Genomic DNA, 25,494 nt, shown 5'->3' on the forward strand with positions numbered 1-25,494 from the left:
AAGTGCTGAAGTATGCCTCCAGTCTCTTTTGAGGCACCTAAGACCTCTGGACCTAAGTCTGGATAAAGCTATCCCCCTGTAATACCACAAAATTATGTTTATTCAATAATAGCTCCCAGCTATTAATCACAAGATGTGAAAGACCAAGGCAGAAGAGGAATTTCAGCTTGCTTTCCCAAACTCCAGCAGAATGCTCATCACCACTACACTCTAAACAACTCCGCCATCACCTGCCAAACATGAGTGAGCAAGTCAAACCTGCCCAAAAAGTCCTGCAAAGTAAGCCAGGCAGATGACCAACATGTGACTCTGGCTGGGGTGCAGGTATAACTCTCAAGACTGCTTTCCGTTTCTCTGCTCAGCAGCAAAATACAGGTTGTTTAAGGGGGCTTACTGGACTACGGAAAGAATTAGAGATCCCAGAGAAACATCTGGGTTCAAGATGAAAAGGCTTTACTGTGTGTCTCAGCTTTAGATACCACTCCATAAAGACTGTAATCAATCTTACTGTTCACAGTTAATTTAGTAATAGCAGCTTTTAATGTCAACGAAGTTCAGTTACAAACATAAAGAATTCGGAATCAGATCAGATGCAATTTTTTTTTACATCAGCATCACAAATTTACCTGAATACTTGTACTCGATCTGTAGCTATGTTGCTCTCCATAACAAGGTGATTAATGAGAACTATAAAATCTAATGGACAACACTGATCCCCACAATCCCCGTTTGCTTTGAATACAGTTCAAGAGTACTAGCAGCACAATACAGAGAATGCTTACCTTGTAAAAAACACAGAATACTTGCTAAAAAAAGGGAATTGTTATCAGTTCTGTTTGGATATTGTATAGCTGGAACAAGGAAAGACAGGAAAGAATTTATACCAGTCAAGACAGAGATGGGCATTAAATAACCAAAGCATGAAAATTTCAGTGTAAAAGACAACCACTGTACCTACATGAAGAAAATGAATGCAAGACTTTATACTGTGCTGTCTCTTCTCAGAAGAGAAGAAAGCCATGACGCTCCTAGCCTTTTTTCCAAAACATGTCCACTAATGAAACTCTCAATAGGTAGTACAAAGCTTGCAGAATTGCTTGCTTTACTTTGGAATGTATATAAGTAAACAGATGCACAGCCTCAAAACTCACAAAACAAATGCATGGTAGTCATAATGCTAAAGTAGGAGAATGTAAATAATTGGTATTCTATTTTCTAACGGTACAACAGCAATCTGAAAGGAAACGCAATACTGACGGTCTGTAACTTGATCCACAAGAACAAAAGGTCATAGTCTCCAGTTGTATTCCACTAAACAGATTCTTTATGCACATTTTTCTTCCAGAAAGGTTTTCCAGCAAAAAACCCCGAATTTTTTGTTTAACAGGCAATTGACCCTACTATTTCTTTTCATAATACTCTTGTTTAGGAGCCTTTTTTACACACAAAATAAAGGATTAGGCATACAGTCTCTGCCACTCCTGCAACATGCTTACTAAGGAAGTTGTCAAGACTCCACAACTACAGAGAACTATCATTACCTGTTGTTAGAAGCTCTGTAAACATATGGTAAGGTGTGTTCTAGAAGATACTTAAAAAACCCTTTTGAGTAAGCCACTAATATCCAAGGGTAGCTTAAGACAAAGGCCAGCAAACAGATAGCATCAGTAATCACTGACTGGTTGTTGCATTAAAATACCAATGATCACATTACAGAGCCTTCTACAGAGCTTGTGGTGTTAAGATTAACACCTGTGAGTAAGTTCCTACAGGTATGACAGCTGCCTTCTGTGTACAGTAAACATATACATATTTAAAGCTCCTTTTGCCTTCTACAGCAATTTTCACAACTCATTTCACTGATACATGTTCCAGGTAAGATTATTTCTAACACACCTCAACTCCCAGCTGTAATACAAGCTTAGTGAACCAACACTGACAGTTGTGGTTAGGTTTATTAGGTCTGTATTTCTTCACACGTATCTGACATAACTTCTTGTAAGTTTTGGCACTTTCAATTTACCTTCACAGTGTCTGATTAGCCTTGCAGATGAAATACTCCATATATATTTAGCAGATCATCTTGTTACACTAAGTTCTGTAATCTTGTGGACTTTTCTGAATAATTTATTCAAATTTCCCCATCTCTTCTTTAGTTTTAAAGAAAATAATTTTTTGTTCCAGGGTTCTTCTGGTCTGAGAGTTCTGAGGTTACTTGAAAAGAGGATTTTTATAAAGTCTCTCAGGAGGGATGCAGCAGTAACACAGATCCCTGTGTTATAATTCTTGTAAATATCTCTGCAAACACTACAAAGGAATTGTTCAACTCGGGAGTTGTTGATCCTGAGGGAATGGTTCCTCATCTCTTTCAATAAACTTATCTTTTTCAATAAACTGGCCTGGTTTGCAGCTGCTGGTCATAAATTTACATATCTTCTATAGCAGAGAGAAACAAGCATCTGCAAGAAGTATAACAACTGTATTCAGCACACAGCTATGCAATATCCCCTCTATCCTATCTGGCTAGGAGACAAACTGAGAATTTATTTATAGATTACCTGCCTAGTTCATGGTCTATATCTCTAATTTCTGTGCACCCCACCAGGGGTCCCTTATACCACCTTACTGACATTCCTCATCAGGGGCAGGGATGGGACACGACAACTGTTCTTCTATTATAATAATTTAAAATACTTACACACTGAACAGCCATTCTATTACACACACACAAATTCTTACTGGCATAGTAATGAACCATACCTACAACGTTTTGCAAAGATTGATACATTGTGGGGTTTCCAAGCATGAAAAAACCATAAATCTAGCCTTCTAGAATACAGACAATTGGAGGGCCTGTCAAGGAAAAAAAAAAAAAAAAAAAGGTGTTCCCTCAAAGTTTTCTATGTTTAAGCTCTCTTTGGAGATCATTCACTACCTTCAAAATATATATGTTTGGCATTAGCTAATGGTCTCTTGGGAAAACCAACAAGTTAATTCTGTTTAAAAAAATGTGTTAAACCAAGTAGTACTTAGAGAAGAGATAGCATTGAGGATTTAATGTGTAACACATAGTTACTGAGATACACACATACATCTAAAGTGTAAAAAATAAAGTGCTTTTTATCAGGTCTCAATGCAGCAACACTATAAAAGTTTCCAACAACTGTAAAACAAATAGATACATAGAATACTGAATCAAACATACATGAAAACAGTTAACATTCTACCTGATTGATGCCCCAAGACAAAACATCCCTTCATATACATTGTATATACATATATATTCCTCTTTACTCAATATATTATGACAACATATATTTCAAAATTTTGTTGGGAGTCTAAAAAAAAAAATTGTACAAATATGCAACAAGGATCAAGTACAGAAGTCCAAGAATGACAAAGAATTTGCTATCCCTGCCCACACCATCATCTCCACTCCTGGGAAAGATATGCCAGTGCTCTTTGCTGGGGTGCAGTGCCTCCACATCCTGCAAGGCACTGTGAGCAGCAGCTGTGAAGTTGGCATCGCCAGTAGTGAGTAGGTCAAATACACACGAGTAAAAATAGATGTCCTTCACAAGCATCTTCTCATGGCATTTGGTGGTGGCTGTTTCCAGTGTGTACCCTGATTGGGGATGAAATGCAGCACCCCAAGGAAGCAGCTTTCCCATCACAGGCAATGGCAAGTGGCCACTCTGATCAATACGTTCACTGGAAGGGCAGCCATTCACACACAGCTGCAGATCCTGGCTCTCCTCAAAGGCCATGACCATCTCCTGGGGCATGCGAATGGCCAGGGTCAGGTAGTGCCCAAGCTGGCGGATATACACTGTGGTCCCGATGTACCTTGCATGCATCTCAACATATTTGCCACTGACTTTCTCCACAATGTGCAAGCTCCTGGTGTTCTCATCTCCTCCACTTGTTGTACCATCAACAAAAGCTGCAGGCAAATCATCAGTCATTGCTTGATATACTTTCTGATCTGTACAGTGTTGGTATGATTTGAAAATAATAGTTATCTGTGGGGGAGGGGAAAAAAAGGACAAAATTAGTGGAAAGAAATAAATAATCATCTCAAACCCTTTTCCATTTTGTAACTGAATATGTCTGGAACTGCCCACTACCTTAAAACCTGACAGTTGTCCACAACTCACGCCTAAGGAAAACAGCCTGTACACATGCTTAAAGCAGTATTTTACTGGATGGCAAATGTTAAATTTGGGGTTTTTTTGCTGGTCTGGAAGCAAGACTTTTAGCATGTGGTAACAGCCTTGAGGTCAGGAAAGGAAAACACTTTATATTTACTTAAGCATAACAACCACCTCCTGCCTCACAGTTTCCGAACACTTTGGAATGCATCCTGCAATGAGAGAAGCATAAGGACCAAGTAATTCCCACAACACTGGCAACTATGGCAAAACCAGTATGAGACCATGCAAAATCAGAGAAAGGTATAATCAAGACCAAGAAGAACAACTAGTCAAACAGCTTAGGGATCCTAGATGCATTAGTCCTAGGAACTGGGAGATTTGACACTTTGAGTCCACTGTGCTAGAAAATGTGCCCACAGAGAAAAAAAGCAAGACTGAAAGACACCCGAAGATGTGCTTTTGAAGACTGAGTGACTTTGAACATTACAATCATTAGCATAAAGCACTTTTTAAATTTTTTTTAAGATTAGAACTAGTCTTTTAAAATTTTCTACTTATTGGAGTAGGTCACAATAAAAGAAAAAGCAGGTCCTCCATTCTTACTTGAAGGGAATAACTAGGCTATATGGCAGACCAAGTCTGGAATGTTTAGCAGCTTTCCTAAAACAAAAATTAGAATGAGAATTCACATCCAAGTATTATAAAGAGATAAGCTACTTCCTTTAGAGGAAGAATGACTAGAGGGGAATGACTTCTTGAAAGGGTCAAAAGACATTTTGCACTAAGAAGAGATATTTTAATAATTATTTTCACCATTGATTGATTATCTCAAATTAGTTAGTCTATGATTTAAGTAGTCTGCTATGAGACTCAAATTACTTCAAAACATAGCAGAAGATATTGTTAAACTAAGGTTAAACCTAAAATCTGTTCCACAGCAACCTCACATTTTAGTTTCAGTTAACCATCGCACTTCTGCACAACTTTTATTTCTGCTTCTCTGCTTTAAACTAAGAGCAAGAGGTTAAATCAAGAGCTAGTTACAAACAATTTGAATAAAACCTCTGCCCTCCTTAGCCCCATCTCTCTACACCACTTGTATAAAACACAAGTTTTCCCACCTCTCTCCTCCCATTGCAACCATTTCTTCTTTGGAGTAAGCAGACATATCCTAAATAATATTACATTTATTTTCAATATTGGGTTAATGTCAGGTGGTTGATGCTTTGTCAGTGTTTGTCTCACAACACGGACACTCCTTATTTTGACTATGTTCTCACAAGTGCTGACTGGATTTTTCCAATGGTTCTTCCTTGCATTAATCAGTTATACAGCATGAGATGTATCAGCTATATACCTTGAGATCATCTGTAGTCAAATAATTTGGTAAAGTGATGTCTGTGAACCACAGCTGAGCTGAAACGCTTATGCCCAAAATCCAGAAAACACATAAGTGCCCCTGTTGCTGTAAAGACGACCTTACAGCTTTGCTCTTAGTAAAGCAAGCTCAGCAAACAACAGAAGAGAAACTTGAGGTCCCTCAAATTATTAGTATTTCTGCATATAATCCAGGCCATAATGCAGTAAAAGGCCTTTTATTTTGTGTAACACAGTTTGGATGAAACAGACTTCTATCTCAGCCTGCTCAGACAAAGAAGCATTGCTATTTCCTTGAGCACATTTGTGTTGTTCTGCAGGGAAAGAATAATTTACACACCAACAGAAGTGAAGTCTAAGTCTCCTTAGCACTCAAACAAGTCTGGAGCCAAAAAGAAGTCTCATTGTTTTAATGAGATAATGAGCTGGATGCTTGATAAAATATTTAAACAAGGCACCTGGCAAAATTTATCAGGAAGAAGCTACCAAACTGATCTCTCCAGCTCCCTCATTTGCAAGAATGAAATGCACACAATTTTAGAACACAGAGAAAGAACAAGAAGCCTTCACTCTATTTTAAGATTAGCAATAACAATGGATGCTGAATGAGAGCTGAAAGAGTATTAGATAAATAAAGGCATGTCCATGTTGCAAGGACACTCTAAACAGAGACTCAACAGAGACCATTAAGATCTTCCAAGGACATACTTGTATATGAACTCTGCAGCTCAAGACACTGATTTTGAATATTCTGTTGTCTGTTGGGTGACATCCATCTAATCTATTGGCCAGATCAGTAAAACCAGAGTGCTGCATGGGCTTTGCCTTATCACACACTCCTATCTCAGTATCATGCCCTGGTACTGATAGATACTTCAGAACCTGTTCAAAGGGAGATGAAGCAAAATGTCATTGCAGAGCTTTCTCTCTTTAAATTCTCAAGGTATCAGAGAGCATTAAAAAGTGAAAATGGTTATTTCTTACAGACTCAACATGTGTTATATATGTTTATGTACCTACAGTATTTCTCAGTACTCTGTCTGGTTCCCAAAAACACCTTCAAAAAGCAGCTTATACAGTACTGTTTACAGACTAGAGATTAGCTGCCCTTTCTAAACTTAGGACGGAAAAATCCAGATGCCATAATCTTCACATAAAGAAAGATCTTTGAAACTATCAGTGCATCAGCCTTACTCTTTGGCCATATATAGAGGTCTTCTGCAATGCGGCAACTGAAAGATGAAAATAAAGCTTTCCAGAGGGTTATCTGAGGATACAATAAACAAACATCAGCTATAGTAAGATTACTAAACCAAAGAAATCCCACACATAAAATTTACACATTTCATTTTGGACGTCATCTTCCCATTCCTACTGATGCCAGTACTGATGAGTACACTGATCCTGAAGTTTTCTTAAATTCCACTCCTCATACAAAACCTTTCAAAGATGGTGTTACTGAACTGTAGAACTACCATTTCTAGAGAAGACCCTAATGTGTTTGTAGAAGATTTAAAGCTTGTGTGCCTTAAACAAAAACAGCACTTTCAGCTCTTGAGTTCTTGTACTTCCTGTGGGAATCAGACATGGAAGGGTTTGATCTGTAGCCTTAGAAGAAGACAGACATAGAAGGGTTTGATCTGCAGCCTTAGAAGAAGCCTAGATTGATGTGAAAATACAATACAGAGATACTAAGCAGAAGAATCATGAACTTGTATTTCCATAGTTGTAAGTGACAATATGCCTTAAGTAAGTGAGAAAATGTACTGGTAAAATGGTGTGAAGTATTTACAATGTAGGGGTGTGGTTGTATGGAACAAACTTAAGAGTTTAGAAGTTATAACAAAAGCTTGTGTGTGTGCTTGTGAGATAAAAGTATCCACAGTGCAGTAGAAGTAAGTAAATGTGATAGGTTAGAAAAGCAAAATAAATCCTGTGGCAACTGTCTATTGGTTTAGAAAGTTATATACTGCCTTCTAATGAAGAAACTTATGACTACTTTGTACTATGGCCAACTGCCTGCTCCTCTAAAATCTCATGGCCTCTGACACTGATGTTTATCTCAGCAATAAATTGTTCTTAACCTGATGGTAGTCCCATCCCTTCATTTCTAGCAGCGACAATGAGGCTAGCTTCCCTAGTGCCACAATGCAATTACAATAAAGAAGGTACCACTATGTTGTTATTTTACATTGCATTTCATAGAATTCTAGAATTGTTTGGCTAGAAAAAGATCTCTAATATCATTAACTTCAACCTTTATTATAACACTGCCAAACTTGTGGAGGAGTGAGTGAAAAAGTGTCCAGTGGAAAAGGAAGCTGGCTGTTCAGCTGGATGAACATGAGCCAGAGTGGGCAAAGGGAGCCAAGAAGACCAAGGACATCCTGGCTTGGTTCAAACAAAGTGTAGCCATATGGACCAGGCAGGACTGTACTCTGTACACAGCACTGCTGAGGTGACACCTCAAATCCTGTGTTCAGTTTTGCACCTCGCATAACCGGAAAGACACTGAGGTGCTGGAGCAAGTCTAGAGGAGGGAAACAGAGCTGGGAAGGAACTGAAGCAAAGCCTGATGAAGTGAGGCTGAGAGAGCTTGGGGTGTTCAGCCTGGAGAAAAGGAAGCTCAAGGAAGACCTCACTGCTTTCTACAAGTCTCTGAAAGGATGTTGTAGTAGGTGGAAATCAGTCTCTCCTCTCAAACAGCAAGTGACAGGATGAGAAAAAATGACCTTAAGCTGTGCTGTGAAGATTTAGAATGAATATTAGGGAAAATTTATTCACTGGAAGAGTTGTTGAGTACTGCAGCAGGATTCCCAGCCTCTTCAGTCAGCATCCCCAAAAACGTTTTAAAGGCATGTGGACACGGCACTTATGGATCATGTTTAGTGGTGGAATTGACAGTTTGCGACTGGACTCAATGGTCTTAAAGGTCTTTTCCAACCTAAATTATTCTATTGCAGCCTCCAATGAAACTGTAGTATAAAGTTGATTCTATGTAATAAGACAAATCCATCTCTACCTTAAGCAAAATGTCCATAAAGATGAAAAGAATAATGACATGTGACAAGTTACCTGATCCTTCTATTTCTTAAAACATTTAGAACATTTATCTTCCAATTGCTTTTTAATTATTTTTCTATTATGCTGTGCTCACTCTGCAATAATTTCCTGCAAAAATGAAACCATGCTACAAAAGAGATATTTAAAGTGTTTTGACTCTGGGTAAAAGAACATTTATCCCTCAAATCCCTTTACCCTGCTGATAGCACCAATTCCCAGGTTCCAAGGTTTATACCCAATAAATCACTACAGTAAAAAGCTCTGTAGTGTTTTTTCCTTCTCTGTGTCCTTAAATTCACTCTTTCACCCTCAAGTTATCTATTACAGAACACCTGGACAGGAAAATCCTCATTTCCAATTAATGCAAACAAGAAGACACCTCCAAACAAGAAGGAAAGCTTTCCATTGGCAAGCCTAAGCATCTCTGCCTCATTTGCTATTCAGGGACAATTACTTTAGTGATATCCAGAACACCAGTCACAGGTGCAGTAGGCTATAAAGACTTTGTACTCCTCCAAATAAAGAACACAATAAATAAAAATTTTTAAACCCCAATGTTCTATTTAATGCACTAGACAATACCCTTCCTACCTGCTCCCTGAATAGACATTTAATCTCAGGGAATTGCAAAACTATCTCCAAGACAAGGAAGCTCTTTATCTAGAGCTGCAGAAATCAAACATTAATAATGCCAGTGACCTACTCAAAACACATGCAGGAAGTCTTTCAGAAAGAAAAAGAAAGAAGAGCTTAAACTTAAACCCAGTTTCCCAGTTAACTGCTGATGATCTCCCTGTTACATCTGAAAGGCCCTAGGATGCTATGCCAAGGGGCATAAGCACATCAGGCAAAAAATGGGAATTTTGAAGTTTCAGCTAGACCACAGAACACAAAATAGCTCTGCTCATGGTGAAATACATATGTTACTATGAGTAACACCAATGTGCAAAACACCTACAAACAAATTGTCAAGAGCATTTTTGTAAGTACACAACTCTCACAAGATGTGCTCTTTCAAATAAGGGATTCAAGGGAAATTTAGATTAGTATTTGCTTGGGCTTCTATACAATTTAAGTTCAGCATATACCTGTATTTCCCATTAAACATATACTTCAAATACGTGCAAGACTAACAAAAAGGAACAGTCTGAAAACTTTTTATATGATGAAGACAGAAGACCTATTGGCATGCTCTCAGCCAGGGATTACTCCATGTAGATAAATTGTCACCGAAGTATAGAAGTCCTTTAAGCTACCCTGTGGCCAAAATAATTTATATACATCAACTGTAGATAGTCAACCACAGTTAAAATGGAATACTTGCAGAGGAAAATGTTACTGGAGTGAATGAAGCAGTAGTAATATAGCTTAACAGGCCTTTTCTATTTCATTATAGTAGTCTGCTCCTATAGAAATAACAGAGTCAAGGGCATGGAAATATTAAAACTTATCTTCTAAGTCACTTGTACATTCAAACAACCTTCCTTGCCTACAATAGGTGTGATAAATTCTGTTATCTGCCAAAAAATAAAAGAAAAAAATTCAAGGACTGTGCAACTTGTGAGACATATCAGCATTAGAAATATTTCTAGTATCATAAACCATAGATCTTGTTTTATTTAATTGCTTCTGCACACTTAGCTGTGCTTGGGCAATGACAGGGATTACTAAGAGGAAAAAAAAACCATTTTATGAAAAACAAAAAAACCACCAAACCCCCAAACAAACAAACAAACAAAAAAAACCCAAAAACCCCAACTTTATTGAGAATAAATAAAGACAGAAGGCACAGTTTTAAAAATAATACTTTCCCTCGATATGTACATTTACTTCTGGTGCTCTCCTCTTTACCTCTTTGAAAAGACATATACCAGCATACTGTGCTACCACAGTCAATCATTCTCAGAATGTGGCTAAACTTAAGATCACCTATCTACTACAACCACACCCTAACCATCCACACAATTTGTACACAAGAATCTCAACTTTTTCCTCTACAACTACCAGGAACAAGGAAATAAAGAAAATTCAGCAAGAGTTTAGCAAAACTGAGGATGAAAGCTTACTGCAGATTATGAAATGCAGCTTTTTTTTTTTCTTCCACTTTAGATCGCAGGAGACCTAAGTCTCTTTTGCAAAGCTTACTCACATTAGTCTCATTCCCTTATTTTATACACCTTCAGAACTCATTCACAATGCAGACTGTTTTTGAAACTGGCCTAAGTTAGGAAAATGTAATTCTGAGCTTAAGTCCAAATTCTGTTCATTCATCCAAGCATTGCCATTAGCCAATACTTCAGAACCCAGCACAACCTTAATAGCAAAACTGATTTTCCTATATTAATACTACTGCCCAGCCAACTCCACAGAGGATGTGTAGGCTCTACCCTACTGTGACAGACAACTCGTGCTTCTGACTCCAGTAATTTAAAAAAAACCTACTTCCAGACTTAACAATACAGTCAAAATTCTCTGGTGTAAATGTCTTGAAGCTGTGTACATATAGCCTGATACAGCTTGACAATACAAGAGCTACACTACCACAGTTTTTAAAAAAGCCCTTTTACTCCTAAAGAGATATGTGACAATATGAGCTTCAAATGCATGGTTAAGTAATTGACGGACACACTTGCTACCTGCATCCAGCAGAAAGAGACAAGGACTTTTCTTAAGTTAAAGAAATGGCATCAGTTATTAAACACTAGTGGATGTATTCCTACTCTAGACTCCTCAAAGTATCTGAGAGGAGTGCAATCTTAAATCTTGTCTGTCTCAACAAGGGTTTAATATTCTTGGTACAATTTTAATGCCACTGCTTCTTTAGTAAAGCTAAGGTACTAAGTTCTTGTCACAAGCATTTAGCTTGCCACCTCCTCTCAGTTCTCTGCAGCTCGCCCTCTTGTTTTTGCTCTGAATCATCATTGTTTTGGTAACCAGTTTTTTGAGCCACTTTCTACTGTTCTAGCTGTGAAGTTTATAAAATTAATAAAAAGCAGACACATACATTCTTTCCATCTTTAAATTCCCTTCCAACCCACAGCATTGTATGATTTTTTAAATTTCTAATTAGTGCACAGGCAGTCACAGATGTACAATAATCAATAACTGTTTTAAAGTGTTACACCTGTATCATTACAGCCTTGTGTGGTGATTGGCACAAGTTTTCTTGTCTTAAGTAGGAGCAGAGAGAATAAAATAACCTGATTTTTTTGATGCTCATAAAAGAAGATGCTAAGAGTTTTACTTTTTTATACTACTGCATAGAAGATTCTCAAGCTAATACACTTCTTCACTGTTAAGGGCTAAATGACTGACTGAACCATCTTGGCCTTTTACTTCTCGGAGCATGCACAGTGCACAAAATAATCTGTACCTTGTTTGTAGCAGTAGCGCTGAATCCTGGGACCACAGGCACATTGGTCACTTGCACAGATAAGTATTTATTGTCTATGAGGGGCCAAGCGCCTTCCACTTTGCATGTCTGGAAGTGATCCTTAAAAGTCCTCAGATGAGGATCCCCAAACAAACCACAGAACAGGTAAGCAGGAGGAGGTGTCTTCTCTCCCCCATGATGTTCTCTCACTTCTGTGTGGCCACTGTAATTGCAAGGATCATGGGTCACTTCAGAGTTGGTGGAGGATGTGGGTCCATTTTTGGTACAGTTTCTCTGGGTCATGAGATCACTGATCCCAAGCACTGCAGAATGGTAGACTAAGTTTCCACGGCATGCTTTGGAATTGCGATAGGTACACACAGAGTATGCCCGCAGGGCCTTGCAGAACTCCAAATCAAAGTCCTCAAGAGCTGTGTTTAGATGTGAAGTAAAGGATACAAAATCAGTGGTGCACTTCTGGATTCCACAAGATGTGTGCAGCTCACAGTCTCCTGAGCGAAACAGACAGCAGAGAGACATAAAAGCAAACCTCTTTGGTGGCAATACCCCTTTCCACTCCCACAAGTACCATAGAAAGCAACTTAAACTGATAGTACTCACCCATTAGGGAAACATTGCATTTCAGAAAAGAAGAGGTTGAAAGATAGAAGGATAGCAATGGAGACTATCTTAGAGGCTGACAGGACTCAAGATGTCTTAATCCATTACTTCATATTGTCCAAATAAAAATTAAGAGCACTAGGTCCTGTCAAGTACAAGCCAAACATTTCATTCCAGATACCAAGGTGATGATGCAATTCTGCATTTAAATTAATCACTTAGTCAATAAGGAAGTCTCCATTTAGTCTTTTAAGGGCTTTACACAAGTTACTGAATTTTTATATAGAATTCTGCCCCTCAGAAGAATGTGGTAAAGGCAACAAAGTAATGATGTTTAGACATTGTTTAGATGTTAGACATGTAAAATGTCTAAAAATGTTTAGACAAACACTAGACTGAATACAGCAAAAATTTCCCTTCTAGAAACCAGGGTGGGGGAGAATGGGTAGGTAAGCGGACAAACAGTTTGCTTTACTTCCCCGGCACTGCCATAGCTAAAGCTTCAACTGCTCATTTTTTTGGGACCAAAGTGTGAAAAAAACCCAGCTGTCTGAAGTGCAAGTTTTCAGGTAACTCACCTGCACATTGCAGTAGCTGTTACCTTTCACAGCATAATTCAGTAATTAGACAGGTGGAAGAGAAACTCTCTCACACAAAAGCCTGAAGAAATGATCAGATGTATACAACTGCTAAACAGTTCAGTTTGCATGAGCAAACCAGTCAGATTTTATCTGATTAGCTGATTTCTATAAAAAAACAGTTAACATCCTTGCAAGCAAATTGATGTTTCACAGTTGTCTCCTCCACAGTTCTCACAGGTATGATCTGAAATCTTTCCAGATTTTCATGACAGTTAACAACAGCTTTCTGAAGGCAACTTATACTAAAGAACTTACCAGGAGCAAATATTAAATGAACAAGACACACTAAGGGCAACAGAGCCAAACTTTTCACACAGGTTAAAACCAGGAGGACCCCAGCCCAGGAGAGATCACACTTCCTGCCATCCAAAGAGAAAACAGACCTAGTGCCTTTGCTGCGGCCACCCATGGCAAAAACACCGAAACCACAATGTTTTTGGGTTTAGACCAATGTACAATTTCGGTGTCATACTCCGAGTCAAATTTGCGGTGTCTCTTCTAATTCGGGCCGAATTCTGTGTGACATTTTTATTTTTCCAATCTAAAATTTGGGTGTAGTTGGGTGTAAGCAGCTTCAACCGCCTGAAAGTGCAGGGCCCTCCAGACAGACGAGAGGGAATGCCAGCCCACGCTCGGTCCCTGCACATCAGGAACAAGCCCTTAGGGAGGATTCGGGGTTGCCCATAGAATGTGGATGGAGCTCTGATTGCTGCAATGTGGTCACACAAGGTGATTAAAACTGACAACGGGCCAGGGTATACTTCCAGGGAATTCCGGAGCTTCCTGCAGGAGTGGGGGGTGAGCCACAAAACAGGCATCCCTTACTCTCCCACAGGACAAGCAGTGGTGGAGCAGGCCCACCAGAGCCTCAAAAGGACTTTAGAACATCAAAAAGGGGCTATGAAGGTGGAGTCCCCTCAGATCCAGTTAACTAGAGGTCTGTTTACCATCAACTTTCTCAATTGCAGTTTTGAGTGCCTGAACCCGCCCATCACAAGGCACTTTAACACCTACAAGGACATGCACCTAAGGGCAAAACGCCCTGTGTTAGTAAAAGATCCGGAAACCTGGAAGGTGGAAGGCCCCTTTGACCTAGTAACATGGGGTCGTGGATACGCTTGCATGTCCACCCCCACAGGATTAAAGTGGGTACCTTCAAAATGGGTGAAGCCCTACCTTCCAGGAAAAGCCCACAACATCGGCACTACTACACAGCAATCAGAGCTCCATCACACTTCCTGCCATCCAAAGAGAAAACAGACCTTCATAAAGAATAGGTGCACAACTTCATGCAACAGCTGTCCAAGTCTGCAAAACTATCTAATAAAATTCATCTGTGGAACATTTATCTGAAATTTCTCACTGTCATGAAGTGGGTTTTGAATGCCACAAAGACACATGGAAGAGTTAAAATAAACCTGAAAAATGAAATACACGAGAAACTCCTGAGCCATGAGAAGTGGAAAATAGGCTGAATAACATAATTTTTCATTTTTAAATAGCTGTTTTCTGCAGTGCACCCAGTGATGAGAGGCTAGCAGCAATTTCTTTGCTTGCCTGAAACAGCTGACCTTCCTGAGTCAGTATTGACATTACTTATTCTCAATATCCAAACCATGAATTTGTAAGGGCAATGTTTTTCCAGTGATACATAGCTAACACAAATCCAACAAAATCCCAAGACAACACAAAGTAGAATGAGGAATTCCTCACCTACAACTAAGCACAACCATGACACGACCATGACTCGTGTAGGTAAGCTGAAAATTTTTGTGCAAGCCATACATACCTCTGCAGAACACAGAAAAAAAAACCCTAACAACAATCAGCTTCTGTGTTTTCAGATACACAAAAAAGACCCACACCAAGCAAAATGACAGAGGGAATACTGAGTTTAGAGCCAGACTTTCAAAGCATCAAAACTTTTACTTCCCTTCAGTTGTATTCATAATATTATTTTGATCACATATAAATCAGGCTAGCTGAGGAAGTCTGTCAAGTTATCAAACAGCCCGATAAATATCAGAATCACAGAACTTTTAGGGCGGGAAGGGACCACCAAGTCCAATGCCCCTGCCAAGGCATGATACTTGGACCAGGTGACACAGGAACGTGTCCAGGTAGGGTTTGAATGTCTTAAGAGAGAGAAACTCCATGACCGCCCTGCTAGCCTGTTCCGGTGCTCTGCTACGCTTTAACGCAAAGTTCTTCCTCATGCTGAGGTGAAGCTTTTTGTGTTTCAGTTTAGAGCCATTGTCCCTCTTCCTGTCGCTCGGCACCAATGAAGGAACCTGGCACCATCCTCTCGGACGGAGGTATTTATACGCATTAACGAGATCCCCTCGCAGCCTTCTCTGGGGTATACAGGCCCAACTCGCGAATCCCTCCTCATGAAAGGCTCTACCGGAAGGGAAAGGACCGCCACCTCCTCGCGTCTGCGCGCACACGGCTGCGCTCCTGTCCCTCCCAGCCCCACACTCCTGGTACCTGCGCCCAGCAGCAGTAGCCCCAGTGCAGCGAGCAGCCGCCGCAGAGCGGCAAGCGGCGCCTCAGCCCTGGGGGCGCGGGAGGGCACAGCGCTCCCCATGCCCGGCCATGCAGGTCCCCGGGCCAGAAGCAGGATGGCGCCACGGCATGAGGCGGCGGCGGCAGCGCGGGCGGGCGAGCGACGTTTTCCACGGTGCTTCCCCCCTCCGCCTGCTCCTACTCCGGCGGTGCAGCCGCAGCCACCGCAACGGGGGGTGACGCGACGCGCACAAAGAGCCGGACCCTCGATGGGGGTGGGGGGGGAGGGTGGGAGGCGGTGGCGGTGCCTGCGCTCGCGCTGCGTCCGCGGCTCCCCTCGCGCTGCGACGACTGCTATTGGCTACCTGAGCTGTCCGTCACGGCTGGCCCCTGGCGGCAACGACCCGCCTGCCGCAGCAGCTGCCGCCGCGTCACTGTCGGCTGAGTGCGCCCGCACAGCGAGCAGCACCACTGAGGCGGGACGGGTAGCAGGAGTCAGCCAGGGGGCATTGCCGGAATAGGAAAGGAAACACCCCGGGATAGGGTGGGGAACACCGCCAGGAGAGGATAGGGGACCCCGCCGGGATAGGTCAGGAACACCGCTGGAATAAGGGGGCACCGCCAGGATAGGACAGGGACAGCTCAAGGATGGGACGCGAAGACCTCCGGCGCAGACGGGGGACACGGCTGGATAGGGCAAAGGACAACACCGGTGCACTGCTGGGAACAGGGCGGGGGACATCGGTGGGGCAGAGCAGCGGGTACTAGTGGGACAGAGCAGATAGCAGCACAGGGACAGGAGTGGATGACAGGATACCGAGACAGAGCAGGGGGCATCACCGGGGTGAGAACTGGGAAAAGAATCTGCAGGAGAAGCTAAATGCCGTCATGTCAGGATGTTTTTTGAGCATCCAAAGGTAAATTTCCCTTTGAGTATGTCATTAAGATTCTAACAGGAGGAACTACAGAACATCTCAGATGTAAGTAAAAATACTGCTTTCAGGCTGTTTGTTTTTTTTCAATCTATTTCTCCTTTCTAGCAAACATAATTCAGTCTGCTAAGACTAGACTGGCTGAGGCCAGTTGGTTGCGAGGCTGGGTGCTGGGTCCTGCCATTGGGTCACAATGCCTGCAGTGCTACTGGGTCAGGCAGTGGCTGGAAGGCTGCGTGGGGAAAACGGCCTGGGCATTCTGGCTGGCAGTGCTGAACATGAGCCAGCATGGACACAGGAGGCCAAGAAGGCCAAGGGCATCCTGGCTTGGGTCAGCAATAGTGTGGCCAGCAGGACCATCCCCCTGTACTCAGGACTGGTGAGGTCACACTTCAAATCCTTTGTTTAGTTTTGGACTGCTTATATCCAGAAAGACATTGAGGTACTGGAGGGAATCCAGAGGAGAGAAACAGATCCTGGGGAAGGGTCTGAAGCACAAGTCCTCTGACAAGCAGCTGAGGGAGCTGGGGGTGTTCAGCCTGGAGGAAAGGAGGATGAGTTTCTTGCTTTTTACCACTCCCTGAGAGGAGGTTATAACCAGGTGGGGATGGGTCTCCTGCCATGTCTCAAATGAAAAGGCAACTGAAAATGGTGTTAAGTTGCATCAAGGAACCAATGTTGGTGATTCTGTGATAAAGCATGGACAATATACAAAATACTGTACACAAATAAGAAAACCACAAATACAAAACAGACAAACTGATTCCCTTGGATCTCTCTTTATTAGAAAATTTGTGGAAAATAAATATCCAAGAAACAAACTGTTCATTTTATCAATCATGTCTGAAAAAAACCCAACCAACCAAAGCCCCCAAACCCGAGCAAAAATCTGAGCTTCAATAGCCATTAAAACTAATGTAAATTGCCACAACCTAGAAAGAAGACCTTTGGCTTCTACTGTAGGTCACATAGTATTCATTAATCTAGCTGGGGCTCTGAGAACTATTATCTATGGTTTCCTTTTTCTTCAATGCTCTTAGAATAGTTTTTCTGCTGTTCACTACTAAGTGACTAAGCTACTAAGAGACAACACTCTTCCTTCTAATTTCATATTTCTCTAATTTAATTTCTATAATGTAGTAACAGCTACTTGCGTTCCTTGAAGCTGTCTTTGACTGTGACATTGTCACAGTAAGGGTACATGTACATGCTTCTTTTGGAGGCTCATGGAGGCTCACTCTGTCTGTTCTCCCTTTATTCCAGAAGTCAAATAGCTGTATTAGTGCAGCTGACTTCCTGTCCATCTTCTGTCTCAAAGGGGGTTTGTCCTCACAAGATCCATGCCACAGTAACAGCTGTGGCCACAGGCTTTTTTTGGGTTCTGGCTGAACTGTGGCCAGATCTGAGCAGAGGCAGAATCTTCTCATGCTGAACTACATAGTATACAAAGTTCTACAGCCTTAGATGTCCATGATCCTGTTCTTACCACTTAGCTCAACAAATAGCTTACCTAAGAAGATACTTCATTAGAGGTCATATGGCATATTTCTTTTCTCTTAGGATCTAATTTTTTCATACTGCTATGGACTTTTCTTACTGGAGCAAAAAATATAAAGAAAACAAGATAATTGACAGGGTGATATATATATATAAAATTATGTTCCCTTAACTAATGCTGATTTATTCTATAAGCATAGCCATTGATTTATGGAACCAGATTATGTTATCCTATATCATGCTAGTTTATGTAAATCAGAACTAAAACTGAGTGCTTTTACCTACAGCAGGATTTTTTTCCCATGATCTCTAAATTTCCTAAAGATTTTTAAAGAATTCAAACACCCAAATAATGCAGTAAAAATTCTCAAGAAGTAGGAGGATAGATAGCTTGTAAGGGGATTTAGAAGCTGAGGCAAATCTCTATCTTCCATGTCTGAAAGTGTCTGAAAAGTGCTAAGGGTCATATTTGAAAAATAATTTCTCAGAGAGTACCCAAATCTACAAATACATTGTGGACTGCACAAAGGATCTCTTGGACTCCAAAATAATAACAAGTGTAAATATACCTGAAGAGTATATTTAACCCCCACTGTATGTGGGGTTGATTTATGTTTATCTGCTTGTTGTGTGGGAAAGTAGTGGTGTCTTGAAAGAAATAAGATGTCCTCTTGGATTGGGGATTTCTTTCGCTTTCTCAAAATTACACTTGGAATTGTAGCTTTCCTTAGCAAGCTCTTGCAGTGAGCAAGCCTTGCAGTGTGACACCGCAGTTCTAAGAGCTAGACCAGGTTCTGGCAGCTGCCTCAAGACTCCATTTCTTTCATGCAGGAAAAAAGCCTCTTCTTCATTCACATTTTTATACAGTTTTTACAGACCTCCTGTGCAACTTTAATTGGTTAATACCTTTCTTGCCAATTACTGTATTGGTTAGTGAAAGGTATTTTACTTGTCTGGCAAATCTCTCTATTTTTAAATTGTTTACATATTTTCTTCACTTAACTCTTTGGGATAGATTTAATGTTTATGCAGGTGCTAGTTGTTTTTCACTCAGTAATAGATTGAATTAGTTAATGAAGTATTCATACCAAGATTGTTTTCGAATGGGAACTTGCAAAGTACTAGGTGCGCTTAGAAGAAATACAGGCCAGCCATTGATCTAAAAAGCAGGCCTGATTTGATGAGGTTTTTCTTCAGTAATTTTTCTACCTGACTTCAACACTAAATTTTACAACTCCACACAGTTTTACATGGAACTCCATACATATATAAACATAACAATCTATGGTATATAAATATATTGGCATCTGTGTAAATATAACAACATACATAGTGAGCGTGTACATTAGTAAGCAGATGCTAAAGTACATATCTAAATCTCTGTATACTGTAACTAAGTAAGTATAACGGTAAATTGAACTACAGCTCTTGACATGTAGAAATATAGGTATATATCGACAGAAACATACCTGAATATAGATATGGAGAGAAAAAGATATAGATGAAACCCAGCTGGCACATTTCCCCATGATTCCGCTCAGTCGCTTCCTCCTGCGCAGAACAGTCTTATGGAAACACAGCAGAGAGAGATTTAGAAAGCAAAAGAAATACTGAGTCATCTCCACCATGCCCTTAGCGTCGCCAGAGTCTCAGCCCACATGCAACTCCCCCAGTCCCTTCAGACCCTCCAAGCCCATCAGCCCCCACAGTGCTGCTATTCCCCTCAGTGTCTCCAGTGCGCTGGGCCCCACCATCCCTCTCAGCCCATGCCATTTCTCTGTCCCCCCAGTCCTTGCCATCACCATCGGCTCCCCCAGACCCCTCAGTTTCACTACTTCCTCTCAGCCCCCACAGCCTTCACACTTTCAGTGTCATCATCACCACCCACAGCAGCACCATGCCTTCAGTGGTGCTGTCCCCTGTGACAGCCTTGGTACCTTCAGCTGTACTGGTCCTCCAGTGGCTCCCTGCTGGCCTAAACCCACGCACTCCCAAGGGGGTCGGTGCCTGGTGCCTCTGGAGGTTCCTTCCATTACTGTCAGGTGTGGGCAGCTGGGACCTTGGGCTGAAACTGCTGCTCAGCCTGGCCTGCCTGCCAATCTAGATCCCAGCATGACAAGAGGGGACAGAGGCAGCAGAGCGGGGAAAGAGGTGAAAAAGCAGCATGTAACTCTACAAATATCAATAGATTACCTAAATACCTGTAGACATAGAAGTCTAGAAATTCAGGCTTCTAGAATTATAACCTTACCTTTCAGAGTGCTGATATGATATGTACATCAGATGGGGTTGTACTCTGCCACAGATTGCTGCATAGCATGTAGCTCATGCACTCTCAACTCTTTGGAAGGTAGCTTCTGTTGTGGGTCTTTGCTGGTGCAGGACAGCCAGCAGCTCCTGCAGGAGACAGAGGATGCAGGGACTTGTCTGAGAAGCTGCATTCAAACAACAGTGACCCACAGGTGTCTCTGAGTCCTCTGAGAATTCCCTTCCACAATGTGCAGAAACATCCAGGTGCTCATGCCTCCAATTGGAGGGGGAAGGAAGTGCATCGTTTTAGTGGGAGTACAAAACTGGGGACTATCACTGCTAAACCATTAAAGTCAGAAGAGGAATGGATGAATGTATGCACTGAAAAGCCTCTGATATTTGTCTGCAGAAAAAAAAGCTATTCATAGCCCAAGTGTACATCTTATTGTTATGAATGAATATTCCAATTCAATAATTAAAGACATTTATTAAATTATCAAAGTATAAATTTGGAATAAGCCACAAGCTAAAATCGACTCTGAGCCGGGTGATCAGGGTCAGGGAGATTTAGGATTCGGTCCTTTTGTACCAAAGTCCTTGTGTCTCTCTGGAGGGTTATTTCTCAGAGGGTCCATTTTATACAGTTTTTCATACCCTGGAAGGGGTTCTTTTTTAGCGTATGATTGCATTTTCCAGAACTGGTGGATAATTGCTGGAATCCTGTCAGGAAAAGCTTTCTGGGTGGCGGGGGGAACTTCTTATGATGCTTATCAATATGCCTCCTGCTGGAGTCTGGTCAGACAAAAAATCCCTTGGAATATATGTCTCTGGAGGCAGTGTATTCCTGGTATTTGAATTTCTATCACTTAGTTTGTGGTTGTTGGTGATGTTTATCAAAATGCCTCCTGTCAGATGAGAGCAGTCCCCTAGAACATACATTTCTGGGAACAGCTGCCTTCCTGTTTGAATTCTCTATATATGGAATGCTGTGGGGTTTTTATTTTATTTCATTTAGCACAAATTATTTTATAGAATATGTCACATTATGTACACAATTAGCAAGGAGAAGAATTTCAGAGTTGTATTGTGTTACACAAATCTGTTGTACTGTTTGGCAGCCCCACGCTGTGTCAAGGACTCACCTGCCTTGAAAATTCTCCTGCTTCCAGACACACAAACAGGACTACCTCTATCCAGGGTCTGAACTCATGTGCTTGACCTGCTACCTTCTCCTCTCACCTGCAGCACTGCATCACTTTTTTCTTTTCAGTAGCACTTTATTTTGACATCTAGAATTAAATAACAGAGGAAAATTCCATACAAAACTGCACTTTCTACCAACAGTGCTTCCCTCTTTTGGTTCCTGCAAATGTCCACTGTAAAAATGGAAGTTGTGACTCAGTGAGGATTAGTTATCTCAGAAATTTACTCACCTTCTGTGGGCTGGATTTTAGAGCTCAGCAAATAATTTAAAAATGTGCTGCCATCCAGCACATATCCATCAAATCAGAGATATTTAAAAGCAATGTCTGCTGAGGGATCTGATTCCTACAGGCAAGAGGGAATCTTCTTTTTGCCAAGGCACCAGAAGTCCAGTGCTGGACAGGGAACTTTTATTTGAGAAGGTCTGACTTGTGAGGCTGTAGGAAAGGTCAGAGTAGGGAGAATGGGCAGATACACTCACATTCTGATGGCTGCTTCAAGGATCCCCTGCCATGCACAGGACACAAGCACTTAGAGGATGTGTCCCTGAGGTGTTGACAACACAAACACTATTCAAGTGTCAAGCTGTGCAAACACATAATGAGATGAATGTCTCTCCAGCCTCTACACTGTCATGGGGACAGTCAAGCTTTAGGAATCCAAAATTCATGAAAAGAATGGGAAAAGACAAGCAAGAAACCTGCTGCACACATTAAGCAAGAAACATGCTCTTGCTGTGGTATGATATCTCCAGCAAATATCTGTGGCATGTGACAGTGTCTGAGAGTTTCCCTGGGCAAATCTGTCAGCTACAGAGATCTATCTGTAAAGGAAGGAAGTGGCGGAAGGAAGTGGCGGAAGGAAGTGGCGGAAGGAAGGAAGTGGCGGAAGGAAGTGGCGGAAGGAAGTGGCGGAAGGAAGTGGCGGAAGGAAGGAAGGAAGTGGCAGAAGGAAGTGGCGGAAGGAAGGAAGTGGCGGAAGGAAGGAAGTGGCGGAAGGAAGTGGCGGAAGGAAGGAAGTGGCGGAAGGAAGTGGCGGAAGGAAGGAAGGAAGGAAGGAAGGAAGGAAGGAAGTGGCGGAAGGAAGGAAGGAAGGAAGGAAGGAAGTGGCGGAAGGAAGGAAGGAAGGAAGTGGCGGAAGGAAGGAAGGAAGTGGCGGAAGGAAGGAAGGAAGTGGCGGAAGGAAGGAAGTGGCGGAAGGAAGGAAGTGGCGGAAGGAAGGAAGTGGCGGAAGGAAGGAAGTGGCGGAAGGAAGGAAGTGGCGGAAGGAAGGAAGTGGCGGAAGGAAGTGGCGGAAGGAAGTGGCGGAAGGAAGTGGCGGAAGGAAGGAAGTGGCGGAAGGAAGGAAGTGGCGGAAGGAAGGAAGTGGCGGAAGGAAGGAAGTGGCGGAAGGAAGTGGCGGAAGGAAGGAAGTGGCGGAAGGAAGGAAGTGGCGGAAGGAAGGAAGTGGCGGAAGGAAGGAAGGAAGGAAGGAAGGAAGGAAGGAAGGAAGGAAGGAAGGAAGGAAGGAAGGAAGGAAGGAAGGAAGGAAGGAAGGAAGGAAGGAAGGAAGGAAGGAAGGAAGGAAGGAAGGAAGGAAGGAAGGAAGGAAGGAAGGTCTTTCCCCCTCCCATCACTTTTAGGCTGGTTGTTCTCTCTCTCATAAAAAGACTGAGGAACAATGCACATGAGGAACTCAGAAGCTTTTCTTCTGGTGATGTGCTACAGACACAGCAGCATTACTTCACATGGATATCCACAAAGTGACCAAAAATCACTGCATTTGTGTCACTTAAATTCAAAAGTCTAAAATCTCGGAAGATCCAGATAGAATGCATGCTACCTGTTTGTTCTATTGACCCACTTCGGTCCAGCACAGCTTTTCATGACAAAGAATAATAAGAAGGGACAGCTCCCTGTCACCCACACAACTGAGGGACCCCTCTGGCCTCAAGACTCAGGGCACTATAAGCACCCACTTTGTAAACAACTAGTTCTGCTCTCATGGCAGCCAACCTCCAAAATCCTTGCTAACTTCAGTGATAGTAGCAGCAGTTCCCATACCTGATTCATATGACTGAGTCTGGGCTGGACAGATGAGACAGACAGCAGCAAAAAGTGCTGTCTTTCAAAACAACCACCAGCCACTGTTGCCTCCTCTTTGCAGTAGTGTCTCATCAGCCCAAGGCACCTGGCTGCCTTCAGTGCCAGCTTAGGTTTTAGGTGACAGGCCCTGGGCTCCTGGGGGTTATGCACCAAGCAGAGGTGGGGACTCCCTCTCCAGACTCAGCAGAGCAGCCCCAGGCAGCAGTTCTGCTCATCCAAATCCTTACTTCTCAGAGAATCAAAAATTACCATTTTATGACTGCTGAACCCAAGACAGCATCCAACCCTCCTGTCACTCACCAGTCCCGTGCTCACAAACAGCAGGCCCAGGATCACCATCCTTCACTTCACTCACTCTGACACCAGCTGTGTCAGAAGTTCTCTATCACATGCTCCAGGAACCTCCTGGATTGTTTGCTCTTCTCTGCACTTTATTGCCAGCAGACATTCCCACCTTATTCTGTTCTGCTGCAGAGCCTTGTACCTATTTATCCAGGGGCACCTGGAAGGGGGGCAGTTACAGAGCAGTCCCTGCCATCTGCGCTGGGCAGGAATTGAAACACTGTATAGTCACAGCTGAAAGCCTATATCTGTACAGGATATTTTGGCTACCCCACTCTTTCTTGGGTTTTTCTGGAAATGCAATTGCCCTTTCTTCCTCATCTAGAAGTATATAGCTTGGCAAAAGCTGGGCACTGAGCCCTATTCCAAATCCAGCACAGAGCAGATGAAAGAAGGAGACCCCCAATTCCAAACCATCCCTAAACCCCCAGAAACAGAACTTTCCATCTTTAAGAAACAATGGACAATTCAGACAAGCATGTATAGCTTATACACAAGGTGACAAGGAATACAATCTGCCAACAGTGTTGATGCAAAGTTTCACTGCAAGTCCCACTCAGACAGTTGACACTTGAGAAAGCCATTCTGAAATGGTCCTTGCCATTGCATTGCAATCGCCAGAGATACCAGGCTGGACAGAGGAACGGCTGATTTTAAAAACAGATGCTGCTCAAAAAAAACAGAACAAACCATTCCTTTCCAAACTCACTGCCTCACAGTCTCAAACAGGATTTCTCTGGTGCCCAGAAATACCCAGAAGTAGGAGTGTGGGGACCATTTGTATTCCATCTTCATGACCTGGTTATGACAGGCAAATATGGTCTGTAACCTCACTAATCCATTCATCCTGGAATCTTCAGTTTGCTAGTATTTTTACCCTAACTTCACTGTGGGAATGCCTCTTGCTGTCCCAGGGATTAGTTCCTTTCAGCAAACTCCAAAAGTCACTCAGGAGTGACTTTTTTCTACAGACAGGGCTGATTTGAGTTGCAAAAAGAGAGGAAAAAAGCCATTGCTCAGAAACCTCCAACACTCTTAAGAAATGTTGATGCCAGTAGGATTTAGGCCTAGGTGTTGTTCTGAAGCCCACTGAGATAAAGGTTTTCACCACCAGGCAAGAACAGGGAGGCAAGTAAGGCAGTGCCAATGGACTTGGCTGTGGTTTGCAGGGAGAGCAGTGCCTACCTTTCCTTGCCCTGCCCTTCCTCTGCTGGATGGTACCTTCCTTCCTGAGAGAGCTGAGTGGCATGTTCTGTAGCTCCCTCTGTCACACAACCTGGCAGTAATCCTGAAACAGTTCTCCTCGACTTGACCATGGCAGACAGCAAATGGGTCTGAGACAGTTGACAGAATCACAGAATCAACTAGTATGGAAAAGACCTTTAAGATCATGTAGTCCTACCTATGACCTAACACCTCCTCATCAACCAAACCATGGCACTGAGTGCCATG

At 42.2% G+C, this 25,494-nt stretch overlaps 1 protein-coding gene and 1 long non-coding RNA gene across 2 annotated transcripts; both read right to left on the reverse strand.

Annotated features, from left to right (window-relative positions):
- Nucleotides 1-517: 517 nt before the first annotated feature.
- RGMB (repulsive guidance molecule BMP co-receptor b) lies at nucleotides 518-16,015 on the reverse strand. The gene is made up of 3 exons (XM_064402752.1): nucleotides 15,717-16,015; nucleotides 11,968-12,479; nucleotides 518-4,022 (listed from the first exon to the last, which is right to left on the reverse strand). The coding sequence occupies exons 1-3, from the start codon at nucleotides 15,814-15,816 to the stop codon at nucleotides 3,339-3,341; spliced, it is 1,296 nt and encodes a 431-aa protein (XP_064258822.1). The 5' UTR covers nucleotides 15,817-16,015; the 3' UTR covers nucleotides 518-3,338.
- Nucleotides 16,016-19,939: 3,924 nt separating this feature from the next.
- On the reverse strand, nucleotides 19,940-23,022 carry LOC135290255 (uncharacterized). The gene is made up of 4 exons (XR_010352993.1): nucleotides 22,098-23,022; nucleotides 21,556-21,702; nucleotides 20,415-20,560; nucleotides 19,940-20,263 (listed from the first exon to the last, which is right to left on the reverse strand). It is a non-coding gene; the product is annotated as an uncharacterized LOC135290255 (long non-coding RNA).
- Between the last annotated feature and the right edge of the window lie 2,472 nt (nucleotides 23,023-25,494).

The sequence above is a fragment of the Passer domesticus genome, chromosome Z (genome assembly GCF_036417665.1).
Source record: "Passer domesticus isolate bPasDom1 chromosome Z, bPasDom1.hap1, whole genome shotgun sequence".
NCBI classification, from domain to species: domain Eukaryota; kingdom Metazoa; phylum Chordata; class Aves; order Passeriformes; family Passeridae; genus Passer; species Passer domesticus.